The 24,383-nt window shown below is 40.7% G+C and overlaps 1 protein-coding gene across 3 annotated transcripts in view; it reads left to right on the forward strand.

Annotated features, from left to right (window-relative positions):
* Positions 1-24,383, forward strand: part of PCSK5 (proprotein convertase subtilisin/kexin type 5) — a 445,528-nt gene that overhangs the window by 254,952 nt on the left and 166,193 nt on the right. For all 3 annotated transcript variants that reach the window (XM_049710824.1, XM_033440255.2, XM_004276376.4), the window contains exons 11-12: positions 11,320-11,437; positions 13,336-13,524. In XM_049710824.1, the coding sequence (XP_049566781.1) occupies positions 11,320-11,437; positions 13,336-13,524 (307 nt within the window). The remainder of the gene's footprint in view (positions 1-11,319; positions 11,438-13,335; positions 13,525-24,383) is intronic.

The following is a 24,383-nucleotide window of genomic DNA, read 5'->3' on the forward strand; positions in this document are numbered from 1 at the left end:
AAATCAGTACATGCCTATCAGTTTGGACTGTGGCATCAGCATTCTGAGCACAGACTGCAGCACTGATTCCCTGTCCTCCATCAAGGACAGGGGGCTCTAAGTTGCTGTGACCATAGTGAGACCATGCCAAATGGGGACTGTTCCAGCTGTGAAAACTGGTTCAGGATCAATAAGATAACCCAAATGAACAAGAGAAAAAGGAGCCTTATTATATCTTTTTAAATTTTCGTAAAGATGGCTTAGCCCATCCTTTTTTTCTATCCAGAGAGATCTTTATATTCATACCAGTGTCTACAATAAAAACCAGACCCAAAGATTCAAAAAGAAATCCTGAAAATTAATCCCACCCTAGTTCTATGCGTAACTTCCTAAGGCCACTGTGTCTACGAAGGTAGTTATACACACCAGGCGATCACTTTGCAGAATCCATCTGGATACATCTTCTGTGACATAAATAGATCCAGACTTTTTTTTTCTTAGAATCTCAATTCAAGCTCTTTACACATGTTGACATCTTGCTAGCCTTAGACATTTCAAAGCAATTAAATTTCTATCACACATCCCAGTAATAGTTTCAACAGGCTTCATTTTATGGTGTTCTACCAGAAGACACGGTACACCCTGAAGTTTCCAGAGTCATCTCTGAAAGAGCCCAAAAGGAGGGTATTGTGATCACTGCTGGATATTAACAAATGGGAAGCTGCTCTTTGCCACTCAATGCCCTTCCTCCATCTGTGCATGACTGGTTAGCTGTAATAAAACAATGGCCTCAGCATGAATATACAATAAAGTATCCTTACCGTATTAACGATATCTTCTCACTCAGGGAAAACCCCGGATAGAAATGACTGAAGAAGGTCATTTCTCAGCAAGAATAGGGGAAAGGGTTATGGGCCAGATGTTAACTTTCCTTCCAAACTCCACATATTTCTTTCTCTGCACACGATATTTTAATGAGTTTTGAAGAAGAGAGCAGTTTTTTAATGCAGCTGAATTGCAAAAGAAAGAGAGGATAAAAATGTTCCAGTGTTCATTTGTGATATGTAGATAAATTCCCAAAATGTTCCCCCTGCACCTTTGCTACCTTGTTATTCCAAGGATTTATGATTGATTTGAGTACCGTAGTTGAAAGAAGTCCTGTGTGTCTTATAGACAGTGGTAATCACTGAGTGCATATATAATACATCAAGATTTTGAACACTTGGACTCAAGTCCCAGTGACTTTAGAGTTGTTGGGGTTTTTTTTAATATTCATGAGATAGTTTTTTCAGCTGTAAAATGTGAATAATACTATCTTGCTAGCATTGTTCTACAGATTTCATTAGCTAATATGTAAAAAAATGCATATGTAAAATATTTTTACCTCCCATACAAAATTTCTTCTAGGCATCTTATTGTGGGAAGCATGCTTGATAAATGCACTTCAATTGTAGATGCGGTAAGATGAGGAAATACATCTCTCAGTGCATTTACTTTTTTCAACATTGTAATTGAGCATGATTCTGTATCTCAGTCAAACACTGATTCTATCCTAACAATGCATAGAATTTAACTCTTTAAGTTATGAGTATCCAAAGAAGGAAATACCTAGACCAACAACCTGTGCTTGAAGAATGAGGGGTGTGCATTTACAGATTAATTGGGAGAACTTTATCTTCTTAAAATATTTTTTAAGAGAGGCAGAAATGTCTTTGGTAGCCCACATGAAAAGACATTGGCATGATCTTCTGTATAAGCAACTTACTTCTTGTGCTTCTGGCATGAGGGACAGGTATTTGTGAATCATGTCTACAGAAACTCAGGCCCTATGTTGGAGATACTAGCCTAATTAACCAGGCTTTATCAACTGGGCTTGTGGTTCTCAGAGTGGTGTCCCTGGACCAACAATATTGGCATCACCTGGGAACTTGTTAGAAATGCAAATTCTGGGCCTTACCTCAAAACTGCTAATCAGTGGGGCTACACAATGTGTGCCCTAACAGGTCCTTTGGGTGACGCACATGCAGGTGTGGGAACCACCGACCCAGGTTATCCACTGTATGCAATGAATTAACTTCTCTTCCAGTGAAATTTGAATGTTGCTAATTGAAATACCATCCTTGGAAGAAATGAAAAACGTGTCTCTCAAATGATTTTTTCTTCTGTAGTTTAGATAAGGAATCCCATGTGTGAAAGGTGCTCTTAAAAAATCTCATCTCTTGTCAGTCTCTTAGCCATTTGCTCCCAGCTTCATGCATTTGCCTTTCTGTCAATTGGACCGTACCTTGTGTTTTCAAACTTTGTAACCCCCCTTTTGGAGGGGGAAGAAAACTTTTCCGTTATCCTCCTGCCTTAGTTCTGTCCTTCCTTACACAACTAAAAATTCCCAACAAGTAGTCTTATTTAGCTGCTTCCGTTTCCCTACTGTTTAATCCCTCTGTAATTTTCTTCAATCTAGTTTCCACTTCCACCTTTGAAGTGCAATTACTCTTTGAGATTTTCAACGATCTTCTGCTTGCCAAACCAGAAGCCTCCTTGTTTTTCTCTAGGATTTCATGCTTTTGATCTACCCAGTCCAGGTCTTTCCTTGCCTTTTGTGATAGTACACGGGCCTCTCACTTTTGTGGCCTCTCCTGTTGCGGAGCACAGGCTCCGGACGCGCAGGCCCAGCGGCCATGGCTCACGGGCCCAGCCGCTCCGCGGCATGTGGGATCTTCCCGGACAGGGGCACAAACCCATGTCCCCTGCCTCGGCAGCAGGCGGACTCCCAACCACTGCGCCACCAAGGAAGCCCGCCCCATTCTTCACTGACACTCTCCTGAGTCCTTTCTCTCCCTTCCTTTCACCTGGGCCATTCCTTAAGGTCTGTTGTTTAGAGCGCTCTGGCTCTCTCTCCTTCTCCCCTCCTCTCTCCCCATCTCCTCCCTCCCTTCCTCCCTCCCTCCCTCTTACATTCTCTTAATTCCACCTTCACATCCCCACCTTCCTTTAAATGACAAGTACCACCTCCTGACTAAGGATTTTCAGTTCTACCATCTTCAGCATTGGCTTCATCCATTACCCACCTAGAATCTCTGCCCAAGGCTCACCTGTGTCATTTAAAACTCAAAACTGCCAAACGGAACTGTCAATTGTCTTTTACAAAACAACTTCTCCCCCAAAGTTACCTCTATCATCAGGGCTTATCCTTCTCTAGATCACCCCGTTTACTCTGACTCAGTACGTATCCTACATAGTGCGAGAGGTGAAATTTCATTGCTCCTTTTCTTATCTGATCTCTTATTTCCTTTCACCCCTTCCATAACCTTCTCTGTGGTCTTCCATGCCTGCACCATTGAAGGAACTAGTTCCCCGCCTCAGTCCGTCTGCCATTTCATATCCCATACACCAATGCCAGATCAGTCTTTCTAAAATATTAATTAAATGATGTCATTTCCTTGAATGTTGGCTCCTCCATTACCTCCAGCTTAAATCCATCCATGGGGTTCCAGGCCCACACAGGTTTCTTGAGGAAGCCACCGTTCCAAATATCTCATTCCTTTCCCCATGAATTATACCTCCGTGAATCCAAATCTTAGTCTAGGATATAAGAACCATCTCGAGTATTTCTTCTTCTAAGAGAATATGCAGCCTTCATTAGTGGCCTATTTTTCTGAGATTTTACAGAAATTTCCTTATTATTGTCCCTTATTTGAGTTTTATGTAAATGAAAAGGAGTGTTCATGAGAAGCCTTATATAATGCTTGAAACTTAGAAAGATAAGTGTTAGCTTTCTTCCCAATCAGAAGATGACATTCCCAGCCGCAAGGAATAATTTCTTCTATGTGTCACTCTTTGTGGTTTGCCAACCATCATATCAGCAGTGGGTAATGGCTTCATATCAGGTGAGCCATGGATGTTTGGTGTAGTTAGATGAAATAACCGTATCTTTGCAACCTCTGTTAACTACAGAGTATGAAAATACACTCACTTGAAATAAATATCAACCAGATTTTCTATGCCATTCTTTTATGAGAATTTAAGGAAAAAAGCAAAAGTAAACGAAAATTAAATGAAGAGTTATCTAAAATAATATGCATAATTCACAAATAAGAATTTTTGACTGCTGGCTCATTAAGATCCCAGTCTGGTAATTGTTTATCCAAGTTATGGACCAAGAAGATCTAGGCTGGGGAGCTATATGGTCAGTCTAATCTTCAATTAGCTTTTACCCAAAGGCCCTTGTAGTACATTTTTTATTTTGTTCTCATCTCTGTCCAAACAATCTTAGTTTCCTAAAAGCAAGCACAGCATCTATGCTTGTATGCCCAGGAATACATGGCTAAGTTTCCCCAAGGTGGTAAAATAGTTTTCCTACCTCCATTCAAGAAATACTAGTCAATTACCTTAAGCAAATTACTTGCCTATTATGACCACCACGTTGGAAGCAAACAAAAGAATGGCCAGAGAAAAGGAGAAAAGAATGTGACATGTTTATCTTTTCTTAAATGCCCTTAAGGGAAGGCAGGCATATCTCCTTAACTCTGTAAATTTTAAAAGATTAGAATAAATATGTACTTTATATATGCATATATAATAAATTGTGTACATATAAATCATGTATAATGAATTACATTGTACATGGAGGAGAAGAACTCAGCAGTGGTTTCCTAAACTCTTTTTACTTCGTCTCTGTAATGATGAGCCTGTCTGACTACCTGTAGCTGCTAACCAAACACATCCTGAGGGGCGCTTTCAAGTGCAGACCCCGCAGACAGCCAAGTGTCAGTGTCTGGAAACTTTCCACATGCAAGTCCTTGGTAGTGCTGGTGATGGCTGGCATCTTTGGATCTGGCTGGAGTTGTTAGTAGAGCCTGTGATTTTAGGAAAAGCAAAGGAAAGCTGGAAACAAACTATGCAAAGTAAGGCAATAAGGCAGGTGCTGGATGCAAGGTTTTCCTGCCCCCAGGGAGTCTGCATTTTGTAGGAAGAGGCAGAAGAAGGCACTGCAACTAGAGTTCTGACTCTCTAAGAAGCTTATGTGCCTTTCACACTGAAATTTAAAGGGTATGTAATGAAGAGATAGATGTCTGAGTAAGGAGAGAGAAGAAAAGGCTAATTCTGCAAGCATCCTGGCTTTCATCTGTCAAGATGTTTAAGTGTAGAAGTGCTGACATAGGAGACGGAAGAGTATTACTTTCTGCCTCTTCATGTTTATAAATCTTACATTTTATGTTTTCGTATTTAGCTGTTTATTTCCACTTTAAAAGAAGCAGTACTGAAGCACTTACATTATGCATGTGCAATGGGGTGCGTTGCACACCCTCTGCTTATTGTGCACGTTTGGTCTGGCTTGATTAGTAGGTGCAGGAGGCACACGGTCTCTGGTGGGAGCAGTTATTTCAGAACAGGTGGTTCAGCACATTGAGGATCAAAGAACCCAAAGGTGCGAGGACTCTGACAGCTGCAGGAGCTCTCTGATCTCAGTCGGAGTTTCAACCCCACCCTGCAGATCAGGCAGCCCCCCTCAAGACAGGTTTTGCATTTTGCATAACGACCTCTCAGTCTGGTGGTTTACCCTTAGGTATCAATAGAATAGCAACAGCCTGACTGATGGCAGAAGACACCCCACTGTCACGGTTGGCATCCAGTTCTCCCGCAGTCCACTCTCTTCCCCTTATTTCCTACTAAGTAGACTGCTAATGCCCATCCCCCGCTGACCACTCACCCCACACGCTGGGGCTGCTGGTTTCCTCACTGCGCCAAGGAACCACACCCAGACCTGATGATTATTTAACTGGGAGGTTCCATCCTGGCACCTGGTTGTCCTCCCTGCATCTCCACCTCACTGAATCTGATGTGGACACCAAAGCCCAGGCCAAATATCACCTTCCCTTCTTGGGTCATCTTACCTGACTCCAAATCTCAGCTAACATTTATTGAGTACTTTGTGTAGAGCAGGCTCTAGTAGTTGCTTTACATCCATTGTCTTTTTTACTGATTTCTTACTCTTTTGAAGTCTTTTTACACTTACACGGTGACTACGCAGTTATCGCTTTTACTTGTTTCTTAGTGAAATCATAGAGTTATTCTTGTCTCATCTCCTGCTGGCCTGAGAACACATAGCAGTTTCTGTTTCTTTTGGAACCTCATTGTTTTGAATACGTAGTGGGTGCTCCAAGCCCCACGAGTGATATCATAATTAATGGTATAAATTCTTAGCTTATATTGGTGAAGTGTATTGAAATTGACCCTTTCTAAGAATTGAATCATTAAACCTAATTTATCAACCATCTTTTATATTTTGATGATCACGTGCATCTCAACAAATACAAGTTCAGGATGCCCATACGTCTTCTAGTTACTGGATTATTGATATTAAAAGATGTGAGAGCTCTGTGCCACCCCATAAGAGCATCACCTTACTCCCTTGGTTCCACGTGGGGTAGCCACTCTCCTGGTTTGTCCATGAATGAAGGCTTTCCCCGGGACACAGGATTTCAGTGCTAAAACCAGGACACCTCTGGGTAAACCTAGGCATTTGGTTGTGTTAGTCATAAGAAACGATTTCCCCAGTGGAAGAAATTGGCTGTACTTTTATATTAAATGCTCAGGAATGGATAGCTGTCACTTAGTTGTATTTTTTTCAGTCACAGGCAAAATTTTTAATCTCTCATAGGCAACTTGGATGGTTTTTGTTGTTGTTTGCCCTCCTTTACACTGGATGCTACATAGCATTGTCTGTGCATCTGACAGCTGGTAGCAGAAAGCCTTACTTCAGGAACCTCAGAAACTTAAAAAAAAAATCACACACACAACTTTTTCCAATCAATTGCTTTAGTATATAGCGAGTGCTTTACTAATAGCCATTTTAGAGTTATGAAATATGTATTCAGTATGGTATTTTTCTAAAAATGATTTAAAATAGCTGGCATCAGCAAGGATGTCCGCTAAGAGAGATAGAAGTACACCAAATTTCCCTGGTTATAGCTTCCTGTGCCCGAAACTTCTAATTTTTCTTTTCCTACTGAGCTTTCTAACTTTTCTTTAGAACTGACTTTTTTAGGTCTCATAGCTAGCCCTGTGGTCTAAATTAAGTGTATCTGCTTTTGAACTTTGCAACTGTTTACTTGTGTATTTAATGATTAGCTCCTCTTGGCACTTCTGGTCTCATCAGAAGATGGAAGTATACCTGCCGGAGAACATTATCTATTTTCCTGCCTTCTCTCGGCCATCTGACTAGTCCAAGCAGGGAAGCTTTTGGATTACTTGGCATAAAAACTAGTTAAACTTCTGGCGCCAGCCAGTTCCACTTTTCAGAACTTATCTGCAGAAACAGTCATGCAGCCTAATGGAACAAATATAACGCTAAGCAAGTTTTTCAGATTCCCTTTATTAAGCTTGTTCAGCAGCATTCTACCAAGAGATAAATGTACTTTCTGGAATACATGTCTTAACTGTGCTCCGAGATCTTTAGTTAATCTATATACATGCTTTGTTCCCTCCACGTCTTTCTAAATATTGAATTCAAAGAATTTTGTATTTGGCACAGTGCTTGCACAGAGAGGTCCCACTTGATCATCACGAAGTTACCTTCAGGCTCAGGATTTGCTCTGATCTTGGCATGAGAAACGTGCATAGATAAAACTATTTGAGTTATGGAATGGCCATATCACAACCAGTTGTTTGCATGGTGTATTTGCTATACAGGTAATCATAAATTTTAAAAATAGGAATATTGGCTCTATACTTGAATACATTTTGAGTATTAATGATGACTTTATAGTAGTCAGTCACAAAAAGAACAGAGCTCCTAATTCCCCCTTACAATTCTCCTAAAAACACTTTATGCCACTTGGTGAATTACAGAAAATTTCTCTAATCAGTTACATTCATTCACTTCACAAATACATATGGAACCTCATCTCTAAGCCAGCTGTTCTGCAGCCACTGTAAGAAATCATACTCCATGGGGCATGGTAACAGTGGTAACAGTGTGATGGGCAAGGCTTGACTCAAATGGTTGACTCAAACAGAACAGTGTTTCTGAATTTATAGCTAATTTTAGAATGTGAAACTTTATATTATATAAAAAATTATTACATGTCAGTTATATCAGAAAAATGACTAGTGCTCCCATACCATTTAATGGCTTGTTTCCCTGTTGACACCATGTTTTGAAGGAGTTTATCTGCCCAACACATTCATTGTGTAATTATCTTCTCATTAGTATTTGCCAAAAACCAAACAAATAACTGCCAATCAGAATACACAGAGTTGATATATTGTCAGCACCGCCCCCCCCAAAAAAAGAAGAAATAAATTTATTTCATCTTTTTCTTAGACTGTGTATCACGATTGTGGGCAGATACACAATTTCAGGTATCTTAAAATAATTTAAAATACTGAAAAGCTCCGTTACGGATTCAATGGACTTCAATGATCTCTTCTGATTCCCTTATTTATTAATATTTTATTAATATACACTTTTCTTTCTGTTGACCTGCCAGTCTGTAGTTTTACTGCAGCTACTCAGCCTCTGTTCTGAGCACCTCCTTTGAGTGTTGCGTGAACAGACCTTGTCTCTGGAGGGTAGGAACTGAATCGGAAACCGAAACAAATTTATGGCCTTCATAAAGACTCAAGGTGCTTTTCTACTTAACTCGAGTGGTTGTTTAACAGTCATGAAGTGTTTGTTGTATTTGATGACTCTGTGTGTTAATTTATGTCCTAAAGGTTAAGTTGACAGTTATTGGGGGTGGGGTGTGGGGAGGTAGGGAACAGCAGCGTGCACAGCTGAGCTGGGGCCCAGGCACCCACTCTGTAGACTATTCAAAGCCCTTACCCTCCCCAGGCCCCCACTTACCCTCTTCCCTACTCCCCTCATATCAATCAAATCTCTTATCTCATTTCCCTAAACTGAGACTAAGTGATAAATTGTACGGGTTTAAAACCGCTTGACGCTAGTCTGGGGATATTCGTGCACCATGCAGAGTCAGCCTAGTATTGTGTCTTCGGCAATAATTTCAATTCCTCCAGGGAAAGAAAATACCTTAGAGTATTCATGATGAAATGATATAGACTATGGTTAAGTGATAAGTGACAACATAGGATTTATATGAACTTTAACAAAAGCTCTCCACAACTTCGTTTCCTTAAGCCCAAATTTGACATTTCTCCTCTATTATGTGGGTTACTCTGTATCTTTTTTAATTAAGGCGGCAAGCTTACCTCACATAATACTATATAAATAAAACTAAATAGAATTTTTAGTAGCATTTACCGACTTGTGATGAGTTCTATTTTATTCTTTTCTGGATGTATTTACAAGTTTTTACAATGAACATACATTACTTTTTAATCAAGAAAAAAATCACTTATAATAAAAGTTACAAAAGTACATGTATAAAAATCCTAAATATATCCTTGCCATAGCAAAGTACTTTTATTCTGTTTTATTCAGTATGTCCTGTCTGGCTGAGTATCTGATATAATAATGAGCACTTCCATTTGTATAGTTCTTTACACAGATTTTCTCATATAGGATATATAATAATAATCAATTTAGTAATGGTGATGGGATAGATAATAATATCCCCACACAAGGAAATTGTGGGTTAGATATTTTATCTTGTTTGCCAAAAGTTATATGATCAGCCAATAGCAGAAATGGAGCAGTATTTCTGAATCCTAGCACAATTTTCCTTTTTATATGCTGTAATTTCCTCCCATGTGTGTAAAGTTCTGCTCACTTCCATGAAACAGATAAAGACATATAAGTCCTAGTTCCTACCATCAAGCAGTTTCTAATACATTTGGGGTAAAAAGACATGCTGACAGAGAGTTAATTAGCAATTCAATAGATGACACAGGTAAAAAGTGCAGTGCATAATACAGTGCCTGGCACGTATAGAAGGCACTCAAGAAATGTTGGATAGGTGGATGGATGCATGGACGGATGGATGAATGGATGGCTGGCTAGATGGGCAGAAGGGCAGATGGATTGACAAATTCATTAAAGTTATAGGTCTAGAAAGGAGAAAATTCACTCATCACAGATGGTTGAAATTCAGTAAATGTCTATTGACTTTTATTGGTCAGAGACTATTTCAAGAAGGAGAAGATAGACTAGCTAGGCCTTCAGGAACTTAGAAGAGTAGAGTTTGACTCTGCAGAGAGGATGAGTGAGGGAACTGCAGGCCGAGGGCTCAGCATGAGCAAAGGCAGTGAGGCAGAAAGAGCAAGATATGACTGGGACTGCAGAGGAGTGACTGACCTTGCTAACGCAGAAGGTTTGGTGAGGAGGTTGTTTTGAAAGTAGAATGGGACTGTATCATAGAATATCTTGAATTTCAAGCTGAAGTATTTAAATAATCCATAAGCACGGGCATCTCTAGACATTTCTGCATAAAGTAATTCATGTCATAAGGAAATGTTTTAGGCAATAAATCTGGTCGAAGTAGGACTCTGTGTTAAATATAAAGATATGAGAGAGTTTAATGCAAGGTGGAGATTTTAAGCATTCAGCTGGGATTTTAAAGTATTTTTAGAAAGAGCTGCAAATGTAGATCTCACTGTATCATCATTAAAATATTCCTATATGTAATTGAAACTTCTGAGACAGTTACGTCAAATTTAGCTTTAGATCAATAGGTATTTCTCATTGAGAGCTAAAAGTTTATAACATTCGAGGATAAGAAGCTGGCATAAAAGTCTAGAGGCCTCCAGATATTTCATGCATGAAGTTTAATAAATTTTTCATATGCCAGAGGAAAGATAATAATTTATGTCTTGCAGGATTTTCAACCAAAATACTAGATAGGTCAGAAAATATGTATTTTTGAAGTTGTATACACTTCTCTTTAAACCTACTAATTATTTTATCTTACAAAATTGGTGATGTTATCACTTGAATACAAGTGGTTAACAGTGAGGCCTGGGAGTAAATCTGTGTGGGTTAGAATTTGGCTCAACCACTGAATTGCTGGTCAATCTTAGCCTAGTTTCTCTCTTTCCTCAGTTTTCTCATCCATGAATGATAATAATAATAGCACTAACATCTTAAGATTGTTGGGAGAATTAAACGTAAACATATGGACTAGTGCCTGCCATGTAGTAACAATTCATAAATGGTAGTCATGTTACTAGTTATAGAACATATTCAATGAATAATATGCATTCATCTTATTTTCTTATGATTGTTTACTTGTTTTATTTGTTTTTTTAATCATTGCTAGAAAGAAAGCTTGGCTCCCGTAGGGTTGCGTCTGGGTTTTCTACTGTGTGAAAGTATAACTCAACATATATGGCCTAGGTTGCTGCTAACTACGGTAAAGCTGACCAACTTCTTGCCTTCTGTAGTGAGCCATCTCTACGGATTTGGACTGATGGATGCGGAAGCCATGGTGATGGAGGCGGAGAAGTGGACCACTGTTCCCCAGCAGCACGTGTGTGTGGAGAGCACAGACCGACAAATCAAGTAATGTTTGCTGCAAGCAGACAGCATGACAGTGCCCTAAAAGAGATTAGGCCAGTGCAGATATCTTGAGACAGCCCTGTGTTGCACAAGGAAACTAGAAACTTGTGTAGTATTTTTCTAATGTAATTATAAAATTCTAATAGAATGTCTTAAGACCCTAAGCCATTAAATACACACTAGTATAACCCAAGGATCCTTAAAAGAAAAACGTATCTTACAAGGGGGTGGGGGGGGGACCCTTACAGATGGGCATTCTTCAAGTTTCTACTCTGTCAATATTTCTAATCGGTGGTAGAAGTATTCCCCATATTTTATGGTAGAAATATTCCCCATAAGTTGGTGTACTCCCAAAACTAAACCTTATGTTCTGGAAACTTAACTGCACACCATGTAGTTCTCTGAAGATTGATGCAGGATGCCCAGTAAAAGAGATTGCAGTTTACTCAGCTTCCAGGGCCTCGTCCCCTGTTTCAGCCTCACAAACTTGGAGGCTGTGCTGATTGGATTCATCAAGTGATAGTGAAGTCTCTCCTAGGCGCTGAATCCGAAGAATAGGATTTATTTTAGTGATTTTATTAGTAATTTGCTTTCAGCTTTCTTTTTAGAGAGTTAGCTCGGAAAAATACGTAAGAACTTTGGTTTGTAATAAAACTAGAGCCATTATCATTCTTGAGGAACTTGTTAGGAAGCAGAAATAAGTGGACTAAGTTTTTTTTTTCCCCATTCTACCCATTTGTGGCAAAGAATAAGAGAAAAAAAAAAAAGAAGTAAAAAGTTAACCGGTATTTACTGAGCTCTTACTACAGGTCAAGCCAAGTGTTAGAAACAATGTGTTTTCTTCTTAAAACTTTATAACAACTTGGGTATTATTCCCTTTTGACAAAGGAGGAAATGGGATCAAATGGAATAATTGTTTATTCATTCACAAATTCATTTACCAATTCAGCAACAATTTTTCTCGCTATCAAGCACTTACTGGCTATCAAGCACTGGGCTAGATAATTAGGGATAGAAACCGGAATAAGAAATGCTTCCTGCCCTTGTGGAGCTTACAGTCTAGCGGGGGAGTCAAACCAAAATAATATAATAAGTAGATCATTACAAATGACAGTAAGCGAATGCTGAAAATAAAAGGGGTAGTAAATAAAAGGTGGGAACATGTTTTTCCTATGGTTCAGTGACCATCTTAGAGAGTGAAATTTAAGCTTTGACTATGAAAGGAGAGTCAGCCATAGGAACAGCAGCAAAAAAGCACTAGAGGCAGAGTAGTGTATGCAAAGTGGCTAAGGTAAACTTGAATTATCCCAGAACTTGAACCAATGCTAGTGTGGCTGGAACCCAGTGTTCAAGGGGCACAGTGGCACAGGAGGAAGCTAGTGAAGAAGACAGGAGCCTGTAGGCAAGCGGAAGAGTGTGCGCTTGGCTTATAGAGAAAGGAAATGGTAGACCAGGGATTTGAATCAAGGTCATAGTCATCCCCAAGCCTCCACTGTACAACAGTACCCTATACTGGTGGTTCACAAAGTGGATTCCACAGATCAGCAACATCCCTATCGCCTGGGAACTTGTTGGAAAGGCATATTCTTGTGACCCACCCCAGCCTTACTGAATCAGACACTCCAGCACCAGGGCCCAGCGATCTATCTGAACAAGATTGATATCCACTACCTGCATGAAGATAAAAGAACCTTCATTCCTCCTTTCCTCTCACTTGCACCTTTCCCACCCTAACTAGGGTTACTCCCTTAAACGACCTAATCATTTGGGTAATGACACTGTGTCCCTTAGTCTCCAGCGACCACGGCTTGCATTGCATCACGCGGTCCTTCCAGGCCTGCAGGCTCACGCAGCCGAGCTCTGCCTCGTGCTCTGCTCAAACCCCCTTCTCTCTGTTGCAGGACAGTTCGGCCCAACAGTGCGGTGCGCTCCGTCTACAAAGCGTCGGGCTGCTCCGACAATCCCAACCACCACGTCAGCTACCTGGAACACGTAGTTGTGCGCATCACCATCACCCACCCCAGGAGGGGAGACCTGGCCATCTACCTGACCTCGCCCTCAGGAACCAGGTCCCAGCTTTTGGCCAACAGGTACAGACATGGCCCCTGACCGCCAGTGTGCGGGGGTCACGATGACGCCCAGCGACTCTTTCAGCTCAAAAAAGTCCGCTGTGCTTTATTTTTTATTTTTTCAGAAGTCGAGGATTGTGCATGTACATATATTGTAGGATCATGATTTTCTATACAATTTTTAATGGTTACTTTCCATTTACAGTTATTACAAAATATTGGCTGTAGTCCCTGTGTGGTACGGATAATCCGTGAGCCTATCATATACCCAATAATTTGTACCTCCCACTCCCCAACCCATATATTACCTCTCCTACCCCGTCCACTAGTTTGTTCTCTAAATCTGTGAGTCTGCTTCTTTTTTTGTTATATTCACTAGTTTATTGTAGTTTTAGGTTCCACATGTAAGTGATATCATACAGTATTTGTCTTTCTCTGACTCATTTCACTTAGTGTAATGCTCTCCAAGTTCAACCATGTTGCTGCAAATGGCAAAAATTTCATTCTTTTTTATGGCTGAGTAGTATTCCATTGTGTGTGTGTGTGTGTGTGTGTGTGTGTGTGCGCGCGTGTGCCACAGCTTCTTTATCCATTCATCTGTTGATGGACACTTAAGTTGCTTCCATATCTTGGCTATTGTGAATAGTGCTGCTCTGAACATTGGGGTGCATATATCTTTTCAAATAACAACCTGATTAAAAGATAGGCAGAAGAACTGAACAGACATTTTTCAGGCAGAAGAACTGAATAGACATTTTTCCAAAGAGGAAATGCAGATGGCCAACAGGTACATGAAAAGATGCTCAACACTGCTAATCATCAGAGGAAATGCAAATCAAAAGCACAATGAGATATCTCCTCACACCTGTCAAAATAGCCACCGTCAAAAAGAACACACGTAACAGATGTTGGCGAGGGTGTGGAGAAAAGGGAATCCTTGTATACTGTTGGTGGGAATGTCAGTTGGTGCAGCCACTGTGGAAAACAGTATGTAGGTTTCTCAAAAAAACTAAAAACAGAACTACCGTATGACCCAGCAATTCCACTCCTGGGTATAAATCAAAAAAAAAAACCCCAAAGACATTAATTCAAAAATATACAGCTGTTCTTTAATTTCTTACTACCCTAAAAACTGGGTGGGGCCGGGGGGAGCGCCACTTACACATCATGATGGGATGGTCATAGCTCTCACTGCCCACACATAAACAGAGAGTGCAAAGCCGCCTAGGATCTGTAGGCATGGAACAGTATAACATTTAAGAGTTGGGTAATAGTAAAAGGATGCTGCAGAAAAATTGAGGGCCACCTGTTGTTCTTTATCCTATAAAAGGAGTGCAGAACACTAAATCCTTAGGCCTCTGAGATGCCCTCCCCTGCCCTTAAGTGTCTGCTGGCATTTGTTACAGATTAACTGAATGCTCTTGCCAGAGCACTTTCCAAAGTTAAAGGAAATTCTGTTTGTTTTAAAACAGGTTTTGGCAGATTTTTTTCTACAAAGATTCAGTTAGTAAATGTTTTGAGCTTTGCAGGCCATGTGTTTATTGCCACCACTCAACTCTGCCATTAGAGTGCAAAAGCCACTGTAAACAATATAAATGAATGTGTATGGCTGTGTTCCAATAACAACTTTATTTACACAAACAGCCTAAGGGCTGGATTTGGTTTGAGGACTGACTGTAGTTTGCTAACCACTGTTTTAAAGGTTGGCCCTTTAGTCTTTATTGGCCAAGAGGGCACTTACTTTTTCTTAGTAGCCTCTTCCTTTCCCCATACTTCCTCCAAACATTTCTCCAGCAGGTAATTGTATTGCCAGGATCCTGCTGAAAGGCCAGAATGTTCTAACACAAGTTTTCTTTTGCTTCACTGGCTTTTCAAGTGGTTGAGAGCATGGGTGGGGGATACTTGTCAACAAGTGGGACCAGATGGGGAAATGTCAGATTGCCTTATACACCCCATTCCCATTATGGTTCTAAAATACAAGCCACAGCCAAAAGCCTGTGAGTTTCTTTCATTTGATGTTTCTCTCCAAGAGGAACATTTAATAGGGGCAAAAACCTTATTGTCAAAGGCCTATGCAGTCCAAATGAAAGCCAACCTCTTATGTTGACACAGCCACCTGTCCACATGCCAGGTGTCCACAGCAGTAGTGATCTCTGTTAGGACAATGACAAGATGCCAGACGAGTTGAGAGGCCAAGGCCAGTGCAAGCCTGCAGAGCTGAAAGTCAGACTGAGGAATTACCAGTTGCTTTTCAAAATCTCCAACTTCATCTGCTGTAGGACAGTGAGAAAAACAGAGAGCAGTAGCACTTCTTGGTGACAGTGACTAGGAGTACAGATTCCAGAGTCTTTCACTGCATTTTATTTCTGTGTTCAGAAGTCTTCTTGTGTTTGTCTTTAAAACCTAATGTCTTCTGTTAGGGCATAGGGAAACCTGGGCTTCGTACTCTATGAAGTGCAGTTTGCCAGGTTAAGGGTATGCAGGTGCAAGGAACTAAAGGATGCTTTGGTATCTCAGTTGCTGGGCACGCCCTCCTCCCTCCACAGACAGGGGTCTCAGCTGCCGCCAGGTCATTGCTGCTACCTGCCTGAGGCTTGTCTCCAGCGAGCAAGGCCTGCAGATGCCCAATTCTATGATTAATGGAGGTCACACCAGCTGTTGTTACCAAAACCAGGGAAGACCTTTTTCTTGATGTTTTTCTTTTTTTCTTTACTGCTGTGCATTTGCATTGAACTTGAAGTATCCAGGTGATCCCTGGTGAAGTACGAAGGTTGGCTTCACACATGTGCAGCTCTTCTCCCTGGAGCCCCCTCCGTTGTAGAAAAACAGTCCCTCCACAGTTGCTGTTTGCTTGGAAAACTCAGTCCCTTCAGCCTTTCTGGGCTCTTCCTGCATATTTCAGTATTTCTTGTTGGCTTCCCTGGAAATGACTTCAGTGAGGAAACTTGTGAGCTGGGGAGCTGTGGGTTGCATCACAGGCATTTGGTGGATTACAGTGTCGCTGGCTTCAGTCTTGCATGCATTCTTCAACAGCAGACATCCGCTTTGCTCTTTGCAAAGTGCTGATCGCCAAAGTGCTACATGACTTGTGTCAGAGAAAAGAAACAGGCATTTCAGATGCTCGGTGACCGATCTTGGCGGTTTACTTTAGCCTCTCCCATCATTACCTCCTGGGAATAAGATCTGCACTCAGAGTGCACTTCTTGGTCTGGAGCATTTCTTAAAGTGCTCTTCTTTTGTCTGTCTTCCATCTCAGTGCTGAAAATAAGTAGCCACCCCAGGAAAGGTAGACAAATTTGAGTGGACAGAGGGGACTGGAGGCACCGAGAGATGTAAACAGATGTTATGAATTCATTTGTCCATAGCCCCCCAAAAACACTGCTTTCAGCATCTGACCCTTTAATTGTAAAACAGCTACACCTGGTCCCAAAGCCACGTCTGCCCACCTTCCAGGGCCTGGCTCCCCTGTCCTTGTACTTGACGCTAGTAGCATCCCTCCTACTGAGGCAGCTAAGGGAAGACTGTTTCCTTTGGCATTTTTTCCTTCTGGCATATTCCAAAGCTTTCATTTTATGAGAGGAAATCTCTACTCAGAACTTCGCAGTCTCTCACCTCATGACAAGGAATCCTCATGTCCTCTCACCTTGGCCCTGTTTCAAATCACATTCCTAGGATTGGGAACTGAAGGCAAGAAGCATCGACAAGGGGTTGGGCAGGCTGTGAAGGGAAGGTCTGCTTTGCTCCTGGTGACCTTCCTGTTGGCCTGCAGGGCAGTGATACCTTTCCTCAAGGAAAAGGTGATGAGGTCAGGGTTTAGAAGGGATTTGTATGGCAGAGATTTTTTTTTAATTTATTTTTTTATTGAAGTATAGTTGATTCACAACGTTGTGTTAATTTCTGCTGTACAGCAAAGTGATTCATTTATACATATACATATATTCTTTTTCATATTCTTTTCCATTATGTTTTATCACAGGATATTGAATGTAGTTCCCTGTGCTATTACAGTAAGAACTCGTTGTTTATCAGTTCTATGTGTAATAGTTTGCATCTGCTAACCCCAAACTCTCAGTCCTAATCCATCCCTCCCCCACCCCCCTCCCCCCTTGGCAACCACAAGTCTGTTCTCTATGTCTGTGAGTCTGTTTCTGTTTCATAGGTAGGTTCATTTGTGTCATATTTTAGATTCCACATGTAAGTGATATCATATGCTGTTTGTCTTTCTCTTTCGGACTTACTTCACTTAGTATGATACTCTCTAGTTGCATCCATGTTGCTGCAAATGGCACAGTTTTGTTCTTTTTTATGGCTGAGTAGTATTCCATTGTATACATGTACCACATCTTCTTGATCCATTCATCTGTGGATGGACATTTAGGTTGTTTCCTTGACTTGACTATTGTGAATAGTGCTGCTATGAACATAGGGGTGCATGTATCTTTTCGAATTATAGTATTGTCCAGATATATGCCCAGGAGTGTGATTGCTAGATCATATGGTAGCTCTGTTTTTAGTGTTTTGAGGAAGCTCCCTACTGTTTTCCATAGTGGCTGCACCAATTTACATTCCCACCAACAGTGTAGCAGGGTTCCCTTTTCTCCACACCCTCTCCAGCATTTGTTACTTGTAGACTTTTTAATTATGGCTATTCTCTGAGTGGTGTGAGGTGGTACCTCCTTGTAGTTTTGATTTGAATTTCTCTAATAATTTGCTATGTTGAGCATCTTTGCATGTGCCTATTGGCCATCTGTATGTCTTCTTTGGAGAAATGTGTATTTAAGGTCTTCTGCCCATTTTTCGATCGGGTTATTTATTATTTGTTGTTGAGTTGTATGAGCTGTTTGTATATTTTGGAAATTAAGCCCTTGTCGGTCACATTATTTGCAAATATTTTCTCCCATTCCATATGTTGTCTTTTCATTTTGTTTATGGTTTCCTTTACTATACAAAAGCTTGTAAGTTTGATTAGGTCCCATTTGTGGTTTTTTTGTTTTTATTTCTATTGCCTTGGGAGACTGACCTAAGAAAACACTGGTATCATGATTTATGTCAGAGAATGTTTTGCCTATGATCTCTTCTAGGAGTTTTATGGTGTCATGTCTTATGTTTAAGTCTTTAAGCCATTTTGAGTTTATTTTTGTGTATGGTGTGAGGGTGTGTTGTAACTTCATTGATTTACATGCAGCTGTCCGCCTTTCCCAACACCACTTACTGAAGAGATTCTTTTTCCCAGCATATATTCTTGCCTCTTTTGTCGAAGATTAATTGACCGTAGGTGTGTGGCTTTATTTCTGGGCTCTCTGTTCTGTTCCACTGATGTATATGTCTGTTTTTGTGCCTGTACCACACTGTGTTGATTACTGTAGCTTTGTAGTATTGTCTGAAGTCTGGGAGGGTCGTGCCTCCAGCTTTGTTCTTTTTCCTCAGGATTGCTTTGGCAATTCTGGGTCTTTTATGGTTCCGTATAAATTTTAGGATTATTCTAGTTCTGTGAAAAATGTCATGGGTAATTTGACACTGTATTAAATCAGTGATGTATTTAATACTGGTGTATTAAATCTGTAGATTGCTTTAGATAGCATGGCCATTTTAACAATATTAATTCTTCCAATCCAAAAGCATGGGATATCTTTACATTTCTTTGAATCTTTAATTTCCTTTATTAATGTTTTATAGTTCTCAGCATATACATCTTTCACCTCCTTGGTCAACTTTATTCCTAAGTATTTTATTTGTGTGTCAGAGATTATTAATGAGGGCAATAAATAGTTCCCCTGTTGGACACTTATCTTTCTTTGAAAGAAGTCAAGATTTCTGAGGAGGACCATGTAAAGCAAAGAACACTGTGCAGTTAAAAGATAGGAATTCTGAAAGGTTTAAAACACACAGTTTTCCTAGTGGAGTCATTTGAGATGAAGAGGTAGAGCTGTGGTGGCAAAGAGTCGTCCCCATTTGATCCCTCCTGTTTCTCCATGAGGCAGAACTCTTCACAGTGGCCTGTGCACTGGCTGCTGTGAGAAGGAAGGATGCTGAGATTCAGCTCAGACTCAGAATCCGAGGCTCACTTGGCATCATCTCCCCTTAATGATGCAAAAACTAGACATACAGACAAGGAGAATAAACTAGGAAGGAAGCTGAGAGGACAGCAACTCCCATGCATTATTACCTTCATTTCAGTATTGACAAAATCTGTGTCCTGGTCTTGGGACCAGAAAATGCTATCCATAACAGTAAATTCCCAAAAGAAAGGGGTCATGGTCAGCTTTCCAGAAGTCCACATTTTCCTAAACTTTTCAGTAACGAGTGTCTTCAACATTGCTTATGCCCTCACCATGACAATTCCTAGGAACTGGTTTTCAGCAAGGTCGTTGAAGATGTTGTCAGTGTGGGCCGTCTGGAGCCCCTCAGTGCTTCCCTGTCCTGGCTGCCGGGCACTGGCTGGAACTCCTGTGGAGAACAGCTGTTCCAGGAAGCACGGTCTACCCGAGCATCTGCAGGTGCTGAGCCCTGGAAGGCACTCAGCAGCGTTCAGCTAGTCGAGCTCGAGCTGCATGCCCCATTAGCCCAGCAGGCAACCCCCCACCCCCCCCCGCCCCCGTGGCAGGCCAGGTTGATGGTTTAGTGGGTGGGAGCCCCGAGTAAACAGAGGCATCCTGGAATGGACAGTTAGTGCCTTCTCTTCCCTTTGTTTTCTCCTGTCTTCCCACTCTTCTGCTCCTCCTTCTGGCCTGTTCACCCTGCCTAACAAAAAACAGACTGAATAATCGACACAAATGCTTTCCTTCTAGGGGGACTGTGGGGATCTGGCATGGGTAGGGGCAATCAGGTGGGCTTGGGTCCCTTTAAAACAGATACAAGAGCAACTCTAGATGTAAGCCTTTATACGACCACATGTTCAAATTCTGCTTGCCTACATATTTTCCAACAAAAAGCTTATCCCATTAGATTCTTCCTTCAACTGCATTTGTTAGAATTATGAAAACCTGGCTTTTTTTTTCTTCCCCTAAATACACCCCCTTTCCCCAATTCATTGAGTTTTAGATTTAGTTTAGCTGTATTGGCTCTCTGTTCCAAATTTTGGCCTCTGACTGAAAGCTGAAACTTTGCCTCCCTTTCTAAATTTGATTACAGATGAGTATCTCTGCTTCTAATTATGGTCTTAAGTAGAAAGAAGGTACACTTTCTCGTCTGCACAACCTATAGGGTTCTATAATTAACTGTGTTTAACTGGTGTTTCTATTTGAATATTTTTGTCCCTGCCCAAATGTTCAATGACAGACTACTGACATTTTGTAAAGTGTCCTGCTGTATAAATGTATGTGTGACTTGCAGAATTACACTTTTGCTGTGGAAGTTTTACATTCCAGTAAGGCCTCACCATAAGAATAACCCTCTTCCTTTATTCAAAAGAAGGTACAGCCTTTGGAGCTTAGAGCTGGGATTGTCTTGATTTCACCCATTTTTACGTTCGACTTTGGAAAAGTGGTTCTTTCATCTAGAAAACAGACATAGCAGTATCTGCCTCACAGGGTTGTTACAAGTAGTGAATGACATACAGCAAGCTCCTAGCATAGTAAGCACTTATAAGTGCTAACCCTTCTTTATGCAGTGCTTTTCAAAGCACCTGGTGAGTGACTATCACACACAGCTGGCCAGGTCTCTCCCAGAGAGGCTGATTCTAAAGGTCTAGGTGAGGCCCGTGAATCTGCATTTCTAATAAGCTCCCAGGTGATGCTGAAGCTGCCCGTCCACAGACCAGACTTTTAAATGGCACCGATTTAAAAGATCACCCAGCTTTTTCAAACACATTCTCCTTATTTTCATGTCATCAAAAAACTTGTGAGCAGTATGCTGCTGGGTGCTGTGAAAGTCATTTCCAGAGGAGTTTATAATGTAAAACAGATATTTAGATAAAAGCCATCTACTATGAAAGAATATATCTTCAAGACGATTAAGCACTTACATCGTGTACCCACAAGAAGGAATGCATTTCGGGGTTGGTAAGTTAGTAAGAATGTGCACGTTGAAAGTTTTTTAGAAAACTCACCTTTTTAGGTATTCCAAACCTCTAGAACCAGTACCTTTCTCTCAACCTTTCTTAAAGAAGCGATTTAGATTAGAAGAGAGAGAAAAACTTAATAGTGTGTTTTAAGTACCATTTCAGAAGCAAATTATTTACAACTTACAAAAGCCGAACATCTAAAGAAAATCAGAAGCTCCGTTACAAATAAGCCAAATGAGTGCTTTAAGCATTCTATCAGCTTTAGGTTAAATTGTGATGAAGCACTGAAAATATTAAAAATCAAAAAAGAGAACCAAAAGAAAAAAGAAAACTTCCAAAATATTGGTTTAATGTCTAATTCTGTAGTGAACACAAATACTGTCTGTGTAGTCGTGGATGATTCTGAAATTAAGATCCATTTACAATTTGAGAAATAATTGTATGATAACACATAGCTGTCAGTACTTACAAAATGTCTTGTTATTTAGTTGCCATAACATCAGAGAAGCATGTTGTAGCCTTGACACATTGGCTAGACTCTTTAAGTGAAAGGGGGAAAGAAAGCTTACAGTAATTATATGAGTTATTTCCTGAGTTAATTCCTCAAAAGGACGTACTACATTTAATGGCAGTCCTTCCTACCAATCTTCATCAAAGTAATTGAAAACCGCTCACAGGGGTAGGGCTGTGGGCACCGTTTTAATAGCTGGATACATGATTTGTGCCCCTGCATGCATATATCATTTCATCGAGCACATGATTATGAAGTCAAGTTGACAGAACAGGGTTTCACTGCAACAGGAGATGTGGACACGGGTATGGAGTTAATGTACTCCAGCTTTCAGCACACTGGCCCTGCTTTATTGACATTTGATCCACACTAATAATGTTGGCATGTGTCTCTTTTCTTCACTGTTGGCACAGCACAGACGTTCAGACAGGGCACTGGACTTTTTAGTTGATAAACGAAGACCACACAATTAGAATCTCTTTAGCGCTGTCCAGTGATTTGACACTTGGTTGGAGCGAGTATGTTCTTATGCAACACAAATCTCGTCTACTACCTACATTACCTTTTGTTATATGCAGATGATGCAGGGTTTTTAAATAGTACAATACGAAAAATAGCGAATAGTTTTAAGTACTGAATCAGAGTAAAAATAAAAGGGTGGGGATTAGAAAAGTCAATGCCCAGCTAGTTGAAACAACAATAACAATCAGTGTCTATTTCTCTCCCCGTCAACTCTTTTAGCAAAATGCAGTGATCGTGTTTGGCTGCATTTTAATTCCTCTCCTCAACTTTTATGTCCACACGAAACTAATGAGCATTCCAGCTCTGCATAAAGTGAAGAGGCCGGGCTGGGAACCACTCAGCCAGATAGACAAAGCCTGTTTACATTCGGGCTTTGAAACACTTATTTGAATGGTGATTATGGATAGTTCTTCTGGGTACCTAGTTTATATTTAATTTTCGTTCCAAATGTGATTTTAAAATGATTGATAGCAATGGAACGATTTTCAAAGGTGGAGAGGAAAGGGTGTAAGGGAAGAAACATAGGGTCTGCTAATCCAGCACTCAAATAAATAACTGACCCATGAGTAATTAAAAGTTGGCTGAGGTTGTGGAAACAAGACTGCCCCTCATGTGATGGCAGCCTCAAGTCTCCTTTGTAGTTTTTGGACATGAGGCCGTGAGCCAAATGTTCTGTCTAAACTGTTTGGGAATTGCTTTTCAGTTTGACACTCTTGGAAAGGTATTACGTGACAAGCTGTCGCTTCAGTGCCCTCAAATGGCACAACAGCCTCAAAGAATTGGAACTGAAATTAGAACTGTTGGGCTAAGAAGTGGTTCTAGACCAATTTTCTGCCTCCATCCATTTCTATGTCACAATATTCACTTCAGTAACGTCTCTCTGGCAGGAAGTACCATTTGAAAAGGTTCCTCCTTCCCTACCTCTGTGTCTCGTTTTCACCCAACACACACTTTCTGGGGTTTACGTGAAGGACCCAGTAGGTAAGTCAATTGTGTTTATAATGACCCAACAGTTTCTTCCTGTCCAAGTCCAGTTTCAAGCCACAAACTTGTGAAACAAGCCCTATTGTGGTAGTGCGTGGATTGTAAGATCTCCTGGATGTATGTACCATCCATAATCTATCGAAGATCATTTTCAGTGGGAAGACATTCATGTAAGGAGCCACTGTTTCCATCCCCGTTATCATGAGGGAAAGCTGCCAGATCTAATATGGTCCTCGTTGAAATGCCGCACCCTTTGGTTCAGAAGTAACCTGTATACAGGTTATACAGGTTAGTAACCTGTATACAGGTTATACAGGTTAGTATACAGGTATACAGGTTAGTAACCTGTATACAGGTTACTGTATACAGGTATATAGTATATAGGTATACAGGTATACAGTATACAGGTATACAGTAACCTGTATACAGATATACAGGTTAGTATACAGGTATAGAGGTTAGTAACCTGTATACAGGCTATACAGGTTAGTATACAGATATTCTAAAAAAAGAAAAAGGCCTTCCTGTCCATATAAGGTTTGAAAATCACTGCCTCCCATTAACCCCATATGGAGATTAACAAAACATATTTGAATATTCCAAAGATCTGCAGTGTTCTCCAGTAAAGAGATCTGTTCAACTTTGACTCAGCCTTTTCTCAATTTTCTGACCATGGGACACTTGGAGAATGTTGCTAAATACTTTTTATTTTTCTTCTTTCAAGACCTCAGGAGTATGCAACAGGTGATTTTCCTGTTTATTGCTTTTCTCCAGGGAAAGCTGCCGAGTGTCAGCCATTTACCTAACACGGTCCCTAGTTACGTCCCCTAACCCTCCAGCTTCAGAATCCAGCTGGCATTT

The sequence above is a fragment of the Orcinus orca genome, chromosome 6 (assembly GCF_937001465.1).
Source record: "Orcinus orca chromosome 6, mOrcOrc1.1, whole genome shotgun sequence".
Lineage (NCBI taxonomy): Eukaryota > Metazoa > Chordata > Mammalia > Artiodactyla > Delphinidae > Orcinus > Orcinus orca.